Consider the following 15,316-nt stretch of genomic DNA (forward strand, 5'->3'; position numbering starts at 1 on the left):
TATGTCCTTAACAGTGTAGTGGACATAGCTATTGAAGAACCAACAAGCTACAGAGAAGCTGTGAAAAGTAGTAACAAGAGTAACTGGATCAAAGCCATGGATGAAGAAATGGATTCCTTAATTAAGAACAAGACTTGGACTCTTATCCCAAATCCGGGTAACAGAAGATTGGTGAGCTGTAAGTGGATTTTTAAAAGAAAATAAGGAATTCCAGGAGCTGAAGCTTCAAGATTCAAGGCTAGATTGGTTGTTAGAGGTTTCACACAAAAGGAAGGTGTGGATTTCACTGAAGTTTTTTCACCTGTGGTTAAACATAGCTTCATAAGGATGTTACTGTCAATGGTAGCTCTGACTGATATGGAGATTGATCAGATGGATGTGAAGACAACTTTTCTGTATGGGAAGCTTGAGGAAGAAATCCTGATGACACAACCAGAGGATTTTGAGGCTAAAGGGAAGAAGGATTGTGTTTTTCATTTAAACAAGTCCCTTTATGGACTAAAGTAGTCTCCAAAATAATGGTATAGGAGATTTAATGAGTTTATGATCTCCAATGGCTATCTTAGTAGTAGATATGATAGTTGTGTTTATTTTGGGAGCTCAAGTTCAGGTGGAGTTGTTTACCTTCTGCTGTATGTTGATGATATGTTACTTGCTACCAAGGATAAAAGTGAGATTAAGAAGCTCAAGGACCTGTTAAATGTAGAATTTGAAATGAAGGATCTGGGATGTGCTAAGAGCATACTTGGGATGGACATAATGAGGAATAAAGCTGCTGGAACTCTATTTGTCAGTCAAGAGAGATACATTCTAAAAGTCCTTGACAAATTTGATATGCTGGATGCAAAGTTTGTTCAAACACCAAAAGTGCAAGCTCCTGTCACAAATCAAGATAAATTTATGATGAGTGAAGTGCCATATGCACAGGCAGTTGGGAGTCTTATGTACGTAATGGTATGTACTAGGGCTGATATTGCTTATGCAGTGAGTCTTGTTAGCAGATTCATGAGTGATCCTGGAAAGGAGCACTGAGATGCTGTGAAGTGGATAATGAGATATCTTAGAGGTACTCCTGATCATGGTTTGATGTATGGAAGGTCAAAGCATGATGAGAATAGTGTAGTGGGATATGTAGACTCTGATTTTGCAAGTGATTTAGATGGGAGAAAATCAATCACAGGCTACTTGTTCATGGTGAATGGCTGTCTGATCAGTTGGAAAGCAACTCTTCAACCTGTGGTTACTTTGTCTTTGACAGAGGCTGAGTTTGTTTCTGCAACAGAGGCAGTAAAAGAAGGAAAGTGGCTCAGTGGAATTTTGAATGAACTTTGGTTAAGACATAAGACTTTTACCATCTTCTGTGACAATCAAAGTGCCATCCACCTCATTAAGAATCAAGTCTATCATGAAAGAACTAACCACATTGATGTTAGACTCCATTTCATCAGAGATGAAGTATCTAAAGGTGCTGTGTCAGTGTCAAAAATACACACTGATGTAAATCCTGCTGATGTTCTTACGAAAGTTGTCACACTGCTAAGTTCAAGTTTTGTGTAAATTTGATGGGAGTCGTGGCAAACTCACAATGATTACTTTGTGTAATTGAGTATGAAGCTGTCTGCTTAAAGGCTATGTGCTTAAGGGGGTTTTTGGGAGCAGCTTTTATGGTCAAGAATCAAACTAAATCAAGTATGTAAGGTGGAGATTGTGAAGAATCAGTTTCTGTATTAAGGGGTTAAATGCAAAAAGTTAAGACTTTCGTGACTTTTGTGCAGATTGACTTAAGTTTGAGGGTCGATGTGCAACTTCGTTGCTGACGTGTCAAGAATTCATTATGTTTGTTAAGCAGCTTCTGGAAATCTTCAGAGTTAGCTTTATAAACATAGCTGATGCTCGACATCTGGTGTCAGTTACATTTCTCTTTCATTTTTCGTCCAATTTGAGTGATTCTAAATTCTTTGTAAAGCTTGTGGTTTCTTCTACAAGACGAGATAGATTTATATTCATTTTGAGTAATAAAAGAGTGCTAGTTTTTCCCTTAGAATTGTGGTGTCTGGTATTGGTATTCAAGAACTGTTTTTGATCTTGTGAGTGGGTCCTCGTTTTTGCTTCATTCTTGGAGATTCTTTTTGGCTTCTATTGTGATCAAACTCAACAATACCTAATTCCTCCCCTGCCTTTTCATCTCTCAATAAATGAGAGAATCCTCATTTTTTTTATATTTAGCGTTTTATTGATATGGCCGTCCTGAACTTAAAGGACGAGTCTAGTTAATTCCATTTAAATGATTAAATAAAATCATCAATAAGGGTCTTCTTGAAAATTAGGTGGTGTCTTCCCTAGATGTTTTTGGGTGGGGATATTTCCACCACATTACTTGTGTAAATCCACCCCACTTCTAAAAAATATTTACAAGAAATACACATTCTTTTTAATAAATACAAATCAACAAACAAATTATGTAAATAATCAATTAAATCATTCTTATATATTTTTTTTCTTACTTAGTTTTTTTTACTATTAAAGTAGCTTTAATATAAGTTCTATTTAATTATTTTCTTTATGAGAAAAAATGGCTCACTTGCTTGAAAAAATATGTTTTCTTGTATCTAATACTTTACTTAATTTTGTGACTTATAATCTAATATTTTAAATGAAGTCCAATAATTTTCAATATTTTACATGTAATTAATCAATTACATCATTCATATATTTTTTTTTCTTGCTTAGTTTTTTTTTTCTTATTAAAGTAGCTTTAATATAAGTTCTATTTAACTATTTTGCTTTATGACAAAAAATGACCCACTTGCCTGAAAAAAAAAATATGTTTTCTTATATCTAATGCTTTAGGTACTTAATTTTGTGACTTATAATCTAATTTCTTAAATGAAGTCTAATAATTTTCAATATTTTACAAGTAAATGACATAAATTTGACAACCTAATAATTTAGTGAGTATTTTCTCATAGAGACATTATGTTAGTTTAATTAAAAATTAATAATCATACTAATAAAGTAGAATTAACTACTTGGAAATAATGAATTTTTTATAAAATTAAAAAATTATTGAAGTTAAATTATTTTTTTTATTTTTACCCTTTAAGGGTAAATTAGTCAATTTAAATTTAGGTTAAGGCAATCTTATTAGAAAAATATAATAAAAAAACTTATTAGACAAATATAATAAAAAAAATTAAGGCACAACAAAATAAATTAAGATAAATTTAATTGATTAATTATTCTGAATTCTTTTTTATTTGAAATTTTTAAAAATAATGAGAACTTTTTGTAATTATTTTATAAAAGTGCAGTGGATTACAGAATTCGTGAGGTGGAAATATCACCACCCTTTTTATATTTCCAACTTGTAAATTGTAAAATAAATACTTTCCCAAAAACTCCAATATTCAACCAATTTCATTTTTCACTCTCTTCAAACATAATCTCACATAACATTGTAAATAATACTCTTAAATGATCTCATACAATTAATACCCAAAATATATCCAAGAGTAACGAAAGTGTATGTTGTAACTAATGCCAACATATGTTACGCATCCATAATAATCATATCATAATTACACAATTTGAAATAAGGTGACCAAAACGCCCTAATAATATGATCACTATCTGCTAGTACATCACGTGGCCCAAACTCAAAATAATTATGTCGACTAATATACTTGCAACCTCATGAGGGGAAAAATATTGTAAAATGGGATGAGCATAAAACACAGGGAGTGAACATATATTTTAAAAGTAAACTTAATTTAAAATAATTATATAATTACAATATACAATTTTCATCAAACTATGTGTAAAAACATAAATAAAATGTCTAAACTTTAAATCAAATAATGATGTTGTACTAATAATCATGATAATCACACCAACGAAGAACATATATATATGATTCTAAAACTGTCACTAAAAAATACATAGGGTAATAATCTTGTCATGCCTGAACATCATACAGGTCGCGCAATAACTTGAAATTGTATTATCTTGCCCATAGCTATAACTAGTGGAGTAATGATGTGCCATCCATATATTTGATCACTCTGCATGTGTAAAATAGCTCCCAAAGGGAAAAAGGCCCAAGCACACGGCAAAAGCTCTATGTGTGTGCTTCGACTGGCTCTAAGGCCTCTATCTCAACTGTATATTTGTATTGTATCTTTGTAATTGAATATATTTAACTATATCACTTTACTCATCTTTATATCTAGAGGAGAAAGGTGTTGTCTAATGATTTTGAAAACAAACTTTCATACACATGTAAATAAATATTTTAAACATATTTTAAACAAACTTTCATATTTTAAACAAACTTTTTACTAAAATACTTTCATACATTTATAATCAAAATAATAGAGAAATCAATTTATCATATCATTTAAGAAACACATCAGTAAGCAACAAAAAATTATTTCTTGAAAATTTAATTGATGCATCAAAAATTACGTCTAAACATACTTTACTTTATTATAATTAAAATCGTAAGAAAACTTTGGCATCATGATGCAATCATATCACATCTCAACTGGGTATGTATATTTCTAGGATTTCAAACTAGAAGAAAAATGACCTACCATGACAGTCCTCTTAGTGACATTTTTTGGTTTGCAGAGCTACTACGACAGATGGATGATAATTTTTTTTTTATCATATGGATGATAATTTTTTTTTTATCATTCATTTATGACATACTTGTGATAGAAATTTCATCTATCAAGCACTTATGATAGACTTATGATAAATTATTTGGTTATCAAGAAGTATTGACAAGTTTGTGATATAATTTTGATCATCAAGTAGCTTTTTATTTTGACTTTATTTGACAAGGTTGACTGAAAATTTTAAAATGAATGAAAAAAATAAATAAAGAATAAATGGTACCATTTGGATTAAAAGTTTCTCTTTAGACAAGAAACGGGACGGTTTATATTGAAACTAAATAAAAACAAAAACCTCTTCAATTTTCACTCATCGATTTTTTTTCCCTAAGTGTTGGCACTTTCACTCTCGTCTCTCGCTCAGTCACTCTTGTCAATCTCACACTCACAAAGCCCTTTTCGCCCGAAATCCTTGCATGGGCACTGAACCACTGCCGCCATTCTCTTGTATTTCACTATCGATTTTGGCTCTCACCGAGAACTATATAAAATACCCACCAAACACATGTGCTACTACTATTGAATTTCAATACCCTAACTGAGAACCCTTGCTCACCCACAGAGAGACATTTGGGGCATGGTGAAGTCTCTAGGGAGGTTTACAGCGGTAATTTGATTTGTGAGTGGAAAGTGGAGAGATATAAAGAAAGATCTTCTAGGACGGTCTCTTTTGTTTTATCATCCAGTTCACTTTGTCACAGAGATGGTATAGTTCAACTAGAATGTCTTCAGTGAACAATTGGCTCGACCAACTCTTCTTCCTCTCGTTAATGCTTCACGTTCAGCTTGTCGTGGAGTTCAACAAAGACAGCCTGAGAATGCTGCTTTAGCTTACCTTCGGTGCTGTAGCTCATGGCAGTGGAGCAAAGATTTCCATTGTGTACGAGTCCCCCCTTGACCCATTTTGGGAGGCTTTGTTTGGCCCTGCTCTAGTGGATGAGACTGCTAGGGTTGTTCCATTCAATAATGGGCTAGTGATAACTTTGTTTGGTAGTGTGAAGTGGAAAACAATTTAAAGGGCATCTTGTATTAGCTATTGGACATCATTTTGGGTTAAAGATTTCTCCTTTCTTTTGGGGATTGCTATGGTTTGGAACTATTGATCATTCCCTTGAATAGTGTCTTCTTAATGGGTATCACCTTCTTGTGAGTTATTGGTAACCAAGTTTTGTGGGTTAAGGAGGTATCTTTATAGATGAATAAGATATCTTTGTGGGTAAAAGAGAGATTTTAATGGGAAAATATGTATCTTTATAAGTAAGAGAGGTATTTTTATAAGTAAAGGCAAAAGCTTTTTGGATAAATGTGTGACTTTTAGGGGGAAAAATGGGTGTTTAGTAAGAGAAAATGAGTAGGTGTATTTTAAGCAGTCAAATGTTTGAATGTGAGAAGCTCTTTTTGTTAATGGAGGTTGGAACAATTGCTTTTTTTTTTAACCCGACAGAAGGTGCCAAAATGTTTTGGTCTGATTTTGGTTTAGCCTAAAACACTATGAGAGCTTCTCTGCAATAGGTGGTTCCTTAGCGAGGTTAGAGACTCAGCTGTTTGGAAGTATTTTTCTATGGACAATGACGTCTTAAATGAAGTTAAAATCACAATAAGCAGCTGCTAAAGGCGACGCCAATGGTGGCCAGCAATGGTCAAGTTAGTACGAGGTTGAAGGAAGTGGTGAGTTTCCAAGAAAACCCAAAATAGAAGAAAAGTTGAGTATCTTTAGTGAATGAGTGAACTTACTCCTTTTATGAGACCGACCTGACCTTTTAGATGGAACACCGTTGTGGGCATCTTTGTATTCTTTGAGACATGATGTGTATCGGTATTGGTTGTTTCCCCCCTCAAGTAGGGCTTTAAGGGTAATTTGGTCTTTTTTGTTGAGGCTTTTGAATTTGCTCGGCTTAGACAACTGGGCTTTAGGGGACAGTCTTTGTTGCCATCGTGTCCTCAATTCTAACTAGTCCATTTCAAACGAGCAAATGGGGCTGAGATACACCTAGTTCCCCTGGAGGTTATGCTAGTAGTTGTGTTTGTGGTCCCTTCTTCTTAAGTTTGATTTTGACAGCTTGCAATATTTTGGAGGCAGCCTAGATGAAGACCATGCTATAGTTACTTATTCTAATGTTGTTGGCGGGGCTATCATTGTTCTATGGTCCCATACGAACATATGGTAAATTGGATATACTGTAAGAGCATTCTTTGTGACTCTCAAATGATTTAGTTGGCTGGCGCTAGCTTTTCGAGATCTTTCGATTTCGTCCTCCCCTTATTAGTTTCCCCTTTGTCCTTAGGAGGACTATCACAGTCTTGATTCATGTTCCCCACATGTCATGCCCTCATTATTTCCTGTCCACCTTTTAGTACCAACAATTATTATTGTTGCAATAATAATAATAATAATAATAATAATAATACTACTACTACTACTACTACTACTACTACTACTACTACTACTACTACTACTACTACTACTACTATAGAGCTTACTGAAAAAATTTATTACATTATGCTTAGTATTATAATAAACTTGCATGTATTTCCTTCAAAATGTCAAAGTAAAAAATACATAATCTTAACTAAGAGCATCACCAAAAGGCTCTTCAAATAAGATTTTATTACTTATTTGAAGAGCCACATTAATATTTAAAGCTCCAAAAGACACTCTAATTAAAATTCTTCAAATAAGAATTGATTCTCTCTCTTCAAATTTGGAGAGTTAATTTCTCCTTCTTCAATTTGTATTTTATTACTTTTCATTGAAGAAAGAGAGAGAAGTGTTTTAATTGCTATTGACTTTTCCTTTAAAAAAATAATTATTTGATTAAAATAATATTAATTTATTTCTATTTGAAGAGTCTTTTGGAGAATATCATATTTTTTTACCCTTCTATTTGCCACATAAGTAAGCAAATAGATATTTGAAAAGTAAAATTTATAGAGACTTTTGGAGATGCTCTAAGAGTATTTTTGTAACTTGTGGCATTTTATTCTAATTATAAGACAAAAGTAAACACATGAGAATATTGTTGATTCTAGTCTAGATTCTTATAATTCAAGTAAATAACTTATTCTAATTCGTATTCCTCATTTTGATTCTAATTTATTTCAATTCCTATCTATTTCGACTCTCAGAAAGTAAATGCACCATTAAGAATGATGATGAAATTATAAACTCTTATAAAAACTTATGTTGATTTGCGTGACCTAATTTATTTATTTTTTTTCCTGCTGCTTTAATAATGGCTGACCCCATTGGCAATTGTAATATTTAAGGGTTCTTTATTAATTATACACAAAATATTGACTTTAAGATTCCAGAATACGTAATAATAATAAAATTTGGGGTTAAGATTTACCTTTTTCCCCCTTAAAAATTCCAAATTTAATATCTTTCCCGAATTGGCGTCGCGGGAAGGAGAGGGTAGAGGGGGGGGGGGTACCGAGGTACTAGAAAAACAAAACAATACAAAACTTGCACTGCCCGGGTTTTCCTTGACCGGACCTTATGTCAACTGTACAATAGCCATCGAGCCCAAGGGCCCAAACCATACAACATTTCTTAGTCCACAGCTGTTTCTTAGAGCTAGTTTGGGTTTTCTACTGTATATAAAATAAATTAATTTTGTTGGGTTGATGAAACAATCAACTGAGGAAAAAAAAAGAAAAAAAAAGCGAGTTTTTGAAAGTAGAGTGGGCGGACATAGTAAATTATATTATTAAAGCGTGGTGTTATAAAAGTAGTGTTATATATTTGATAAATTTTATTATTATTATTATTATATTGTATTAATATAAATAATTAAAATTGACATAATGTTTAATGAAAGTTACATGCACATTCTTTTTTAGAGTAATACCTAGTCCCAATATTTAAGTTCTATTTTGAATCTTAACTAATGTGACATTTAAGTTTAACTATTGAATGGTAGAATAGTAATTTTATAGGTTATGAAATTCATCATCTAATAGATAAATGACACATAACAAATTAAGATTCAAATATTAGAAACCCTAGTATCCTTGTAAGGGAAAAAAATATAATTACAATGAAAATTTAATTAATGCTTATTGTTTAAAACTCAATAATGAACTATTTAAAGATAAGTACTGTATAAAAATAAATGAGCTTATAAATTTTTAGATACTGCTAAACACATGATGAATATATTAACTTTGTTATCTACAGAGTAGGTTTATGGAAAAATATGTTTCATATATAGGGTGGGGTTATTTTAATTTAAAATTTTCACTTAAAATTTTGACACGAATTTTGAACCATTAATTTCAAACAATCCAAAATGTGTTATTACTTATAAGGTAATGGTAGAGAGTCTAAAAGTGTTATTATTAATATTATTATTTTTCTAAGCAATCCTCAACCCTTCAGAACAATTGCCTCAATCCTCAACTCTTGATTTAAAAAAAAAAAAAGGAAAACTGGTAGAGTGGCAAAATAGTGCAAAATCTGAAGTAAGCATACATAAAAAAGTTTATCAAACAGTTTTTTAATAAACAATTTTGAATTACGCGACCATTAAGGTTATAGTTATTTATTCTAACCTCAAATGTTGTGTTCCCTCAATTATATATATATAAATTCGATCATCTTAAGTACATCAATATTCAAATAATAAATCCACATATAAACGTAAATATCCACAAAATCTCAATCACATCGATAACAGGATAAGAGAATTATACCTTTCTTTTTTATCACATATTTCCATCTCTTTTTATTACTCTATGTCTAATTGATTGTATACGTAAGACAACAATTTTCCTTTCTCTCACAATCTAAAGTACGTAACTTCATAGTACCTTGTAAAGTGAGAAACCTCGAGAGGAAGACTAATTAAGACCATATTTACCACTAGCTAGCTTTTATTTCATGACTTTCATAATTCTATAATTTGATATATATCCAGGAATGCATGGATCATTTTTTGACAGGCCTTCGGCTGGCGCTGGATCCGGTCTCCCTCTGGCAGTTGAAGTAGACAGCAGCCACCGGAGATCCAAGATTGTAAAGCTCAGCAAAATCCTTGCAGCTGAAGTTCTGACGCCACCCCGGAGCACAAACATTCTGCTTTACGTGTTGCCGGAACAACACGAAAACGAATCTGTGAATCCCCACCGTTGGCTTAGGGCTTTCATAGCTCACAATTTCTTTCCCTGCATGCATGCAAAGATCAATTATATGTGTGAGTATTATATATGTTTATAAATATGTAAATAATAGTTATTTGTATTTTTACATTAATGTTAAATAAAATTTATCAAACATGTATAATTATTTTAAAATGCATAATAATTTTAAAATTAAATTTTATTAAATATTTAATTAATTCTTTTTATAATTAATTATTTTATGAAATAATTAACAATAATTATTATAAAAATCACAAGATTAACAAACTTATTCTAAAGCTAGCTGAAATATGACACGACCCGTTCTCAAGTACAACTGCTCAAATAATATTTGTTTATTAATATAAAGCCTGGCACTTACCAAAGCTAGCCTCTGTGGTTTCTGGAATATCAGTCACCAACCTGAAATTTAATTCACAAAAATCAGTAAATTTCTAATTTAATCGACAAAAAGGAGAGAGCATAATTTGAAAATTAATAAATAAATCATAAACAAACAGGTAAGGAATTTGGGTCTTTCATGAGAACTTGGTTATGGTGCATCTATAGTACCATGTCACAGCTGTACCTAATCATTAGATCTCTTAACATAACTGGATCCAATGGCTAGGTGCCCTACACCATAGCTGCATCCCTTTCATGATCATGAATATTTCGGACTCCTAGCTAGCTACCTACCTACAGCCTCTGCTTGTTCATGGTAAAATCAAAAGTCCTTTTTTACGTTGCCTAAAAAACCCGTCTCATTTTCCAACGTTAAGCGTCTCGATTGCCTATATCTCTCAGACATACTATATGATTTCTTTCCTAGATCAATGGCACAGTAAATTAACAAACTCATTAGCAATACAGTTATTTTTCTCTTGTAAAACAATTACAGAATAATATATAATTCATCCTCCCGTAGGATAGTTCCGTTTAATAATCCATTACATTGCTATAGTTTGTAAATATCTCAACACATCATCTCTTTCAATTTTTTACGTAATTTCACAGTTTTTACCCTTAATGAATTTGGATAATTCAAATTAATGACATAAATCATTGTGAATTATTAAAACAATTCTTAATAATAAGAAATAAAAAAAATTATTATTAAAATCGACACTAATTATTAATCATATAAAACATATTTTCCTTAAGGAAAAATTATTTTAATACTAATGGAAAAGAAATTTTTTATTAAGAATATTACTGTTAATTATTTAATTTTCCAAACTAAATTAGAATAATATGTTACAAATTTCTTCATTTATTAGAATTTAGCATCGACTAATATCTATAATAGTACATAAAATATTAATTTGTAAAGAAATAGCAAGTTATTAATTGTTTATACAATAATAAGTTAAAATATTTAGTGAGTATAATTGTTAACATTTTTTATTCCCTTACGAATTAACTTAGAAAAACTAAAACAAATTATAAAACTCATAATTTTTTTTGTCAAATACGTTATTTTTCATTAATTTGAATTATGGAAACTCATTGGGGGTAAACATGTCAAATTGTGTAAAAATAATTGAAAGGGATGTACTGAGGCATTTTAAGAGATGTAATACTAAAAGAACCACAGGAACTTAAAGGGTACTTACCCTTTCGGTTTGTTGGAATAATTGTATGCAACCACTACTTTGAGTGCCTTCACCTGGTGGTCCAAATTCTATATTTAGATGGTTTATTTCGAGATGCTATTAGTGTCCCAAACTATAGATTCTGCGAGTTTTTCTATATTTTCCTCATGCTATGTCCAGTGATTTTACATATTTTTCACGCATGCATTGCTAGCATAGTTTTAATGGTTCTGTCGATGGACAGTTCTAAGTCTTTTTCTTGGGAGTAATGCGCATTGCTTGCCTATAATTAGGTGTAACTTTTCCGTTTTTAGCCAAAAAAGAAAAATTATGTTAGAGAGAGAAAGGAAAACAAAGAGAATCAAATCCATATATATATATATATATATATATATAATTCTCTGCGTGTTTATTTGTGTGATTATTAGTTAGAGGTCTGGAAGAGACTACTTACCAATGCAAGTACTCCCTCAGCCCGGGGTCACTTGGGCTTGGTGCATCCGGATCCACCATCACCTGAAAGATGTCACAAATGATACTCAAAACATGAAGACTCTAGAAAACGGAATTAATCGAAGCACAAGCAAAAGCAAAAGCGTATTAATTATTACCAAAGTGTAAAATGTCCTAAGATCATCACCACCAATTTCAACCCTAGGCTGGTTGATAACTGCAGAAGGTTTGAGCTCACAGCCATTCTTGACGTCCTTGCCTGAATAGGTAACCATCAGAGGAATTGTTCTTGTAAAATTGTCAAGAACATCACCAACCACACGGCCAATAACAAGAGGGTCTCTGTCACCAGACATATTATCATCAACGCTAAGCAAACACGCACAGAATAAGCTACAAAAGCAGTATAAACATTCAAGTGATGAAATTTTCTTGGTTGGTTGATGAATTACAAGGATCTTGGAGCTATTTATATAATTTTTTCTGTGGTGCTGCTTTACTCTTTAGTACCACCAATAGAATCTGACTTTATTTTGATTATTTATTTATTTTTCTTTTCACATTTTCTCACCTCTGATTCCTCCTAACTTGATCAAAATGTTGGATACCTAAAAAATTATAAAGTGAAGTGGACCTATTTATCTTATATATATTCTGATTGAATCAAGTTGTAATCTAGGTAGTCGGTCCAGAGCATCGTGTCCTTGTATTACATGTCTAAATCATATCATTCAGTTTGATGATTAAAAATGAATAAATAAATAAAGAAAAAGGAAGAGATATATTTTGAAACTGAGAGATAGATACCTGAGTGCAGTCACCACCGAATTTCAGTTACATGAACATTTTGTTGACTTATTTGTTTAAAAATTTGTTACAAGTATAGAAGTCTAATTGTCCAACAAAAAATTAATTTAAGAGTTACACTGTCACGGGCTGCTTAAATTTACCACCAAAAGAGGCTAAATTAGCATGCCAAGATGCATTCAATAAAGGACGTCCCAAAGGTAGACTGTGCTAAGCAACAAGATGCGCTTAGCAATAGGCCGCCTAATACATTTGCAGCTTGTGGTGTGCTTAGTAGCAGACATCCTAAATTCACAAGTCCAATCCGATTCTAGAAATTTCTACAACACTCCATTCTTGTACATATCTAAATATTTTCTAGATTAATTACATGACTTGTAGAATTTCCTAGGCCTTAGATTTTTTGGCAAGTTGCACAAGTTGTATAGAACTCTCTTGATCAAGGTAAGGCTCCCTATAAATAAGCATGACACTTGCCATTTTGCTCAACACCACACCACACACGACACACCACACAACAAGCAAGCAACTCAAGCACACTTGTAAAGCTTTCTTGTATTCTCTCTTTTGAGTAATAAAATTCTCTTTGGCTATATTGCTTTCTTCTCTCTATCTTTCTCGCAAGCATCTTGCTTAGCTAGCTTGAGAAATTTGATAGGCTTATTTAGAAACTTTTGTGCTAGAAACTGTCTAAGTATCACTTGAATTGTTGTGCAACATACTCACCCCGTGACAAATGGTATTGGAGCTGAGGTTTGCATCCACACAATCTAGCTTATGAGCAATGGCCAACCCTTTGACTCCTAGCACATCATAAGAGGGCATTGTTCGTGTGGAGCCACCATAAAGAACCGGTTGCTACGAGGAGGGACGCACGTAGGACAAGTCCTGTGGAAAGTCCAAGGCCACCTCCATTGATGCCTTGGAACCTCACGTTGCCATGCTCGAAACATCAATATCCACGACCCAGGACACCTTCAAAAGCTTAGAGGAAAGCGTAGATGGTCTTAAGGGCGAGTATGCTGACTTTACAATAGCCACTAAGGCCCTCATCCAAAACCAAGCCAACACCCTTCAAGGGGCATTTCGAGCCTTCCATGATGAGTTGCTTAAACTTTGTAGCTTCGTGTAAAACGAGCTACGAGCAATCCGTCTGGAAGTGGAGGAAATTTGCTCGGATTAGTCCTAGCACAAGCGCACACTCTATGATAACCTAGCTTCCACAATCTAAAGTGAATGCTCGCCGCATTGATGTGCCGAGCCTTGACACCTATGATGGCACAAGCAACGCCATAGTCTTAGACAGCTTCCTATTTAGGCTAGAACAATACTTTGATGTTGTTGGCATGTGCAATGAGGCATAAAATTATAGATAAGGATTCCAACTTGATAGGTAATTGGTCAGGTCGAACACAAGAATTAGGATTTATGAATCATATGAGACAAAAAAAAAGAGTGGGACTATTGGCATCCGTCCAAATATCTCTTAAAACCCATTTAATTATTATACAATTTTAACTTTTATTTAAAATTACTTAATAGGATAATTTCTAATTAAGCCCCCACGTAAAAGTCAAATAATTTTTTTCTCTTTAAAAAATCTAACATTTTATAAATTAAGAAGTTTGCTTTTTTCCTCTAATTTTTGGGTGAAGAATTTACCACCGGTGGCTATAATGGGAAGAATAAAAACTTGTTGTTTTTTTTTTCTTTTGAATGGAAGAAATTATTATTGAAAAGGGGTTTAATAATTGATAACTTTATAACATGAGAGTTATCAGGGTACTTTTAGGCTTAAATCAATATTATTTAGAGAGTAAATGATGTGTTTTGTTTCATTTTAGTTATATTTTGCATAAATATTTATTTAAGTTTAATTTTGATAAATCAATCTTATTTTAGATCATTTGGTGCTTAGAATGTGTGCATGATTGTAGGAGACCCAAAAGCTCAAGTTTCATGGATGGAATACTACTGCAATAGACTTGCAAAGATGACAAAAGAACTTGACTGTAGATGAGTTAAAACAAGTATGAAATAGTGAAGATGTTGTAGTTGTTGCTGCAGCAATTCTGTAGCAACGATAGACTGGATTTCAAGCGCGTTAACTGAAAGATTGTGATATGAAGTTTCCAAAAATGGGAGATACGCGTCCACATGCTTTTGGTTGCTCTAATTCCAAGTTATAAAAGGAGCACGCATGAAAAGAAAAAGAGGGAGAGTTGTCACTCAAGGAAAATAGCAGAGAAAAACAACAAGAAAACATAAATTAAGAGAGAATTGAGGGCTGCAACAGAGGATTCACAGAGAATAAGAAGGAGAGATTGCAAGATCAAGTGAACTTCAACTCTTTATCTTAGTTTCTTGTTTTTATTTATTTGTGCGAATGTATTTGATGGCTAAAACAATTTTTGTTACTGTTCTATCGCAAATCATGAACTAAATATTATTGTGGTTGGGTGATGAACAAGCTTAATGGTTAATTGATTGTTATATGCGTATTACTCTGAACTTGCTGCAGCATTTTGTCTTAATTTCACTCATTGCAATTCGCATTTCGGTCGACCACACATTTAGTGGATACTAGCTAAAAAAGAGCCTAAAAAATGTGTGACTTAGTGGAACAAATTAAGACAATACTTGGTTTTAGATTGTGTTTCTCAA

General features: G+C 32.5%; 1 protein-coding gene and 1 long non-coding RNA gene across 2 annotated transcripts; one reads left to right on the forward strand and one right to left on the reverse strand.

Annotated features, from left to right (window-relative positions):
• Positions 1–9,311: 9,311 nt before the first annotated feature.
• LOC102607363 (protein HEADING DATE 3A-like) lies at positions 9,312–12,412 on the reverse strand. Its single transcript, XM_006480636.4, has 4 exons — positions 12,004–12,412; positions 11,847–11,908; positions 10,180–10,220; positions 9,312–9,842 (listed from the first exon to the last, which is right to left on the reverse strand). Exons 1-4 carry the CDS (start codon positions 12,199–12,201, stop codon positions 9,607–9,609), a joined length of 537 nt encoding a protein of 178 aa, XP_006480699.1. The 5' UTR covers positions 12,202–12,412; the 3' UTR covers positions 9,312–9,606.
• A 737-nt stretch (positions 12,413–13,149) lies between these two features.
• Positions 13,150–15,069, forward strand: LOC112498546 (uncharacterized). The gene is made up of 2 exons (XR_003065829.2): positions 13,150–14,045; positions 14,590–15,069. It is a non-coding gene; the product is annotated as an uncharacterized LOC112498546 (long non-coding RNA).
• Positions 15,070–15,316: the final 247 nt, after the last annotated feature.

Source organism: Citrus sinensis, chromosome 6 (assembly GCF_022201045.2).
Source record: "Citrus sinensis cultivar Valencia sweet orange chromosome 6, DVS_A1.0, whole genome shotgun sequence".
Lineage (NCBI taxonomy): Eukaryota > Viridiplantae > Streptophyta > Magnoliopsida > Sapindales > Rutaceae > Citrus > Citrus sinensis.